Raw genomic sequence first — 6,885 nt, 5'->3', positions numbered from 1 at the left:
CGGGAAGACTTCGACGAAGATCCTAGAGCTATATAGCTAGCTAGCTAGGAATTAATTGTACTGTATATATATACTAATCAAGAATTGTACATATACTACTAGCTAATTGTATAAGAATTGTCTATAAGTATGTAATAGTTAAATTGATTAGTTTAAATACTATATATAGTTTGATTGATTTCATTAATTATAAAAAAAACTCTCAACTAACTAAAGGTGTACGTGATGCATGAAATTATAGGCGCCATACATGCGCCTACATGGCGCTGTATACACGCACTTTAGTTCCGATTTGTAAAACAAACCGGGATTAAAGGGGTCTGTCCAGTGTCTGGCGTGGCAGCCCTGTTAGTCCCGGTTGGTTTTACAAACCAAGACTAAAAGATGGTCTTGTATCCGGTTCAGGGGCCCGTGATTAAAGATTGCCCCCTTTTATCTCGACAGGTTAATCCCGGATGTATTTTCGGAAGATATGCACCCTACGAACCGGTACCAATACCTAGTTCTCTAGTAACGGTGATTGCACTTTCACTTGTTACAGTAATTAAGGTGCCATGTCCTTTTAGGACTTATGATTTAGCTATTTTCCTGTATTTTTATGGTGAAAAAGAAAGAAAGCCACCATCATCTAAGTTTTGTCGCTACATCGAACAGTTCAGAGCACGTGCACTGAGCTAGATCTACTGTCTCTAACGCCTCGTAAAAAAACTAATAAAAAAACCGCTAATACAAACTCTTTTGAAATACATGGCGGGTTTAAAAGCATCGCTCAAGCATTTCATCTGGACAACACTACCTTCTACCAGCTGTACATCGGGCGGTTTGTGTTGCAGAATGTGTAAGGGCTTGATCCAACCACCTACTTCCATTTCTCAGGCAAGGGTAAGCGACCGTGGTTTCGTGAAAACGTTGAGCTTTCTTGAAATATACCGTGCAGACTTCGAAATTGGCTGTTTGCAAATTGAATCACTTGGTGGGTTCTCAGCAACATGATCGGCAGCTACCTCCCTTGAGCATGAACTGTTGAACTGATCGCATCGCCTGAAGTCCCTCAAAAGCTGAAGCAGCTGGATTGAGCAATCTCTTGCCAGCTCAGTTCCATTCACTGATAAGTCAACCAGGGCTGGGATGATACCTTCCTTCATGGCAAGTGAACAAACCTCAGCACTGTCAGAACATACTGCAAGAAGGATAACTACCGCATGCTCCTGTTCTCTGTGGCTTCCTGTGTCAAGATGATCTGAAATGGAACTGAGGCAATTGTCTGTTCTTATTATGAACTCTGTGGCTTCTTTCACTTCACTTAGGTTCCGTAAAATCTTCAAAGAAGACTCTGTCATCCTGCCTTCACTGAGAAGTGGAGATAACTTTGAGATTATGCCAGAGGAAACCAGGTCAGGTTTTATATCATTATCAGATGAAATCTTGCAGATGATCTTCAGAGCGAGGTCTAGGCACTTGGTATCTCCACTGTCTAAAGCTCCAAACACCAAAGGAGCAACAATAGAGGCCATGAGACTAGATTTTTGACAACGTTGTTCCTGGAGCAGTTCATGCACGATCAAAAGAGCTTCCCTTTTGAACTCGGAATCAAGTAGTAATGCAATCAGAAGCACCACATCTTCACAAACTGAAGGAATTCGATCCCTAGATCAAAAGGAAAAACGCATTATGAGTATCCATTGGAGTGGAAAATAAGAAACTAATTAACCAGTCTAAATACTTAGCATAAGTTTCGTTAAGAATAAAACAACACATAATATGAAAATAAACTCACGTGTAGAGAGGGAAACCCATGTACAAGTTAAAACTATAGGAAAGATCAAGCTTGGGAACCCCAATAAGAAGTGCCATGGAGAATAGAGACATCATTATTCATACCTGCCACTAGAAAGGAAAGCAAGAAAAAAATGAATTCCAGCTCTCCGAGCTTGCAGTGTGCATGTTCCACTATCATCCTTAAGGAATTCATGGAATGCTTCTAAAAATCCATTGCATACCATAGATTGCCAAATTTGATTTTCACCATTTAGGATAGTTTTCAAATCTTTGACAGCTTTGCTTTGTAGTTCCCAGGGAAGCTCAGACAGCTCATGGAAGAAACCCAAGAACATTGCTTTATCAAAGTTGCAGAAGGACAAATACAACTGGTAGTTGGCATTCGAATAAAACTGATCAAAACTAGCCTTTGACTGCTCTGCTTCTCTCATTGGGGATGATGTACAACTAGCAGCTGATAATCCAAAAGATGAACTGCTATAATCAACCATGTAATCTCTATTCTTTTCAGTAATTAGAGGTGCCGAGACATTGTGCAAACTTGATACAGAGTAATAACTATGAAACTGTTCAGGCAAATAAGTATGATCAAGCTCGTGATCTTTGCACCAATTATAAATAACAGCCTTCATGCAAGCATTTGGAGTTACCGTGAAGTTTCTTAATTTCATCTGTGTCCTAGGACAAGTATCATATCCCTCATTGAACCATCTCTCTATATTTTCTCTTTCATATGTTTGTCCAGACGCTATTATAACAGGATCTCGCATCAGCTTCATAGACATTGGGCAGCATAACTCTGGAGGTGGTGTGGCTGCTCCCAATAAATTATTCTGATCGTCGAATCTCACATTTCCAGACTCCATTGTTGAAATGCATCTTTGAGTACTGATTCCATTAACAACTAAGTCCGAACTCATGATTTCAGTTGAAGCATTCACGGTGTGATTTTTCTCACCAGTCTCTCCCTTGATATTCTTCCCATATTTCCTAACTAGATATAGGAGATACTTAAGGATTCCTTCCTTTTTAGGATCAGTGCCATTTATTTTGGCAAGTAATTTCTTGATTGCTCTTCTTTCAATTAAGATAGCTTTGGGGGATGTAATATTCAACTTCGAAGCTGCTACTTGGAAGGTTTGAAGTTCGAGTTCACAGGTTACTTCAGATTGCCGAAGCATCTCCAAAATAGCTTTTCCAGCATCCCCTTCCACTGGATCAACAATGAATTTCACATCTCGAAGATCATTATGAATGTCAGCCACCTGCGATAAATAGTGAAATAAATGTGAACATGTTATCTAAAAGCTGCAATAAGAATTTGCCTATTTTCATAGGAAAAAAATGCAATTACAATCAGGTAATAATTTTATAGAACATTTATGTATACATGCAGTAATAGTCTAGGAGCTTCACCTCTAACCTATTGGATTATGGAAGTTTCACAGATATTCTAACAAATGGCCGTTCATTGAGACTTTACTTTCAATTACAGAATAAAGTCTGACACTGTAAACCTTTTGATATACAATACTAACCTCATTAGCTAACAATTGTTCAACCATGTTCTGGATCAGGAACAAGCTCCGCCTCAGTGAGTTCCTTATCCTTTCACACCGCATTGCAGTTGCTTCACTAGTGATAGCCTGAAATAACATCTTAAATTATTAGAAGAGCCTTTTCACAAACATCCAAAAGGTACCAAAATTTGTACTAATGAATATGGCACTTCTACAACGATTGTAAAGTAGCTCGTATCAGTAAGCAACAGACAGCTGGTTTTTCTTTCTTAATCAAGACAAAAGAATAGCATACCAAGTAAAGACTGCTACATTCAATGCAGTTCTGGATTACGAGTTTCCCTTTGTCAACTATGTTGTATAGGTTGCATAGTTCCTCTACACCTGCTTTGCATCCTGGTTGAGCTGCTTCTATTGATGGAAGAATCGAGGAAACCTTATCCAACATCAAAGACAACTCATTGCACATTGTGCTGTGAACCTAGAACAGAATCGAAAGGTAATTAAATTATTACAATAATTACACAGTTTGGTAATATATGGAGAACAAAACCAGGAATTCTATTCTGCATAAGAAGCCGGTGAAAATGGATTACGGCATTATGTTCTGTTTTGCAATATAAGTCTAATGGCAACATGTGCGCAAACCAATAAGGTGCTAAATTGGACCAAAAGTGAAAGGAGCTGAAGTATAGATGATACTGGTTCCCATACTAAATGTCATGCTACAAATATTCAAGTTTAAAGCAGGGCTGGATAGTGATGATATTGCAATAACAAAGACTTGATTTTGAATGGAACTAATTTAAGAATGAAAGATTCCAACAAAGTGAACGTCGAATGGGGATAGCAAAACGATCATAGCATCAGTGTACCCAAAAAATAACGAAATAGTATTAGCAACATCTTCACTACAGTAATTCGATTATCAACTCTCTTCCAAAAGATTGAACAAAGTAAAAGTTCTCTATGGAAATATCTTTTGTTTATCTAAAGAACAAAAGATGAAAATTGCATTAATCATTATATTACTACATCAATTTAAGTGATAGAAGTCCGATACTCATACCTTTGGATGAGAATTGTGCCGAGAGGTACCCATTGCTTCATCACTATTAGTTTCCATTCACACAAGGAATAGGCAACCAAAAGATTTTCCAACTGTCAAAGATCCAGAGGAAAAACGATGATATCAGTAGTCAAATGTAAGAAGGTAGAGCTATTTAACTCCATTAGATTTTAACTAGTGTTTATTGCAGAGAAACGCCAAAGAACCAACAAACAGTTAGTTGTACGAACACCAGCAGTAGGCTATGACCCGATCAAAGTTTCAGGAACTAATCCTCTTTTCAATATATACTAAAATTGTCAGCTGTACACCGTATCCTGGTATGAAGCTTTCCGATTTGTGTTTTATGTCAACCAAAAGCTACTCCAAATTGTAGGTCGTTTTGGATTTTCTAGATTCATAGATAGAATCTAGAAAATCCAAAACGACCTACAATTTGGATGGAGGGAGGACTAATGTTTCTAAAACCTCACTGAGTACTCCATTTCCATGCCATGACTGAACCAGTGGCACCCAAACAGAACCTTTGTTAGGTACTTCGTAAACAGAGTTGTCCCAAGAAATCTTTGTGTTTTCTGACAAAGCACTAGTGTTCGCAAAAAGATTCTCATGAAGCACTCACTATAGATTAACGGTGATTCTTGGGCGGAGAAGACTGTAAAATCAAATTAACAGCAACGCAGGACAACAAACTCAGGGCGGAACCTCTGTTCTAGAGAACAAAACCAATCGTGAGCCTGTGATTAATAAATGAACTAACGGAACAGGGGAACAAAGAATTAAAAATAAAAAAAAGCAAAATAAGAACGAAGAATTAAGAGCTCGTGTCACTACATATTACTCGCACACAAAAGAAGAAGAAAATCGTATCATCTAAACTTTTTTGGGGGGGAAAAAACAGAAACCCACCTCTGAAGAAAGAAAGAACCTTTCAGATGCCTCGTTAGCTCCTCTTTTTTCCCGGGATTTCAGAAAGCAAACTGCAGAAGGAAGGGCAGCATGCATGGGGGGAAGGCAAGCTCGCTCGAAGAGGCTACTCCTACCAAACCACGGCCGCGTAGATCCAAACCAGCGAGAAGCAGGGTGGAATGGAGTGGAATACAGTTAAGATGCGGAGAAATGGAGTGGAAGCAGAGTGCGCAACTGCGGATGCCGGGCCGCGCATGCTAATCATATCTGCTAATTAATTGCGGAAAGTTCCCCCGGACGTCGCCCTTTCGTCCCCCACCACTCGAGAGAAAAAGCCCCAGCCGCGCCGGCGCCTTGAGGCGATCACACTCCCTGGTAGCGGCCGCAAGGCCCACGTGTGGGTGGGCGGCCGCGCACCAGCTCCCGCCGCCGTGAATGGAGCTCTCACTCCCGCTCGCGGCTCGCGCGCGCTCTGCGTGGGTCTGCCATTTGCACAACTTTATTTTTTTTATTCATAATTTAGGAGGTGTTTGATACGAGTTGTTAAACTTTAGGATCGCATCAGATATTCGAATACTAATTAGAAGGATTAAACATGAGCTAATTATAAAAATAATTGCACAAATGGATCTTAATTCACGAGACGAATCTATTAAGACTAATTAGTTCATGATTAGCAAATGGTTATTATAGCATCACATTGTCAAATCATGGACTAATTAGGTTTAATAGATTCATCTTGCGAATTAGACTCCATCTATGCAATTAGTTTTGTAATCAGACTATGTTTAATATCCTAATTAGGATCAAATATCCAATATGACATGTGCTAAAGTTTAACAGGGATGTCCAAACACCACCTTAAAAACACACCTCCTCCTCCTAAGCCTCAACCACCCGTAGCAATGCGGAGTTAGACGAGGAGGGTACTACCACAAGGATTATCTCGTGCACCACAGCGAGGCAGGCAATTACGAGGCTCTGGCTTCTGTGTGGGCTCTGAATTGGTTCTCAGAGTCTATTATGATTCAGAGTTTGAATGTGTTAGACTCATGCGCCGAGTCGCAGGAGAATTGTTCTCTTTCCTACTATTATGATTGGGTCGACTACTATTATGATTGGGTCGAGAAACGGGTACACGGAATGTCACACATTCAAGTTCTTGGTACTAGAAAGGTATACTCTTTTTCGATAACATTCAAGACTTTAGAATGTGAATAACTATTTTTCGAGACAATATGTTATCAGACTTTCACATAGGTAAAAGATAGAGAAGAATAAAAAATAAATATGTTATAGGAGTATCATTTATAGCCCACTCAGCCCATCGTTCCCTGTTCTTACCGTCGTGGAACTATCACCACCCCACCTAAGGTCATGTTTGGATACACCCAACTAAAGTTTAGCTAGCTAAGAGCCTATTTGGTTTGAGGTTGCTAAAATTTAGGGACTAAAGTTGCTTATGTGGAAGGACTAAACTTTAGTCCAACCTATTTGGTTCCAGGGACTAAACAGCATTTAACGAGTAGAACAATGACTTATTTGCCCCTAATTATTACTACCCCTCCCCCCGCTCACCACCACATCCCGAGCGGCGGCGGTCCACCA

At 39.8% G+C, this 6,885-nt stretch overlaps 1 protein-coding gene across 1 annotated transcript; it reads right to left on the bottom strand.

Moving 5' to 3' along the window:
- Positions 1 to 544: 544 nt before the first annotated feature.
- LOC117853725 (U-box domain-containing protein 6) lies at positions 545 to 5,606 on the bottom strand. Its single transcript, XM_034736011.2, has 6 exons — positions 5,278 to 5,606; positions 4,369 to 4,460; positions 3,595 to 3,780; positions 3,318 to 3,425; positions 1,882 to 3,044; positions 545 to 1,647 (listed from the first exon to the last, which is right to left on the bottom strand). The coding sequence occupies exons 2-6, from the start codon at positions 4,423 to 4,425 to the stop codon at positions 873 to 875; spliced, it is 2,289 nt and encodes a 762-aa protein (XP_034591902.1). The 5' UTR covers positions 4,426 to 4,460; positions 5,278 to 5,606; the 3' UTR covers positions 545 to 872.
- Between the last annotated feature and the right edge of the window lie 1,279 nt (positions 5,607 to 6,885).

This window comes from Setaria viridis, chromosome 4, assembly GCF_005286985.2.
Source record: "Setaria viridis chromosome 4, Setaria_viridis_v4.0, whole genome shotgun sequence".
NCBI classification, from domain to species: Eukaryota; Viridiplantae; Streptophyta; class Magnoliopsida; order Poales; family Poaceae; genus Setaria; species Setaria viridis.
This window is presented reverse-complemented; position numbering and strand designations above follow the sequence as displayed.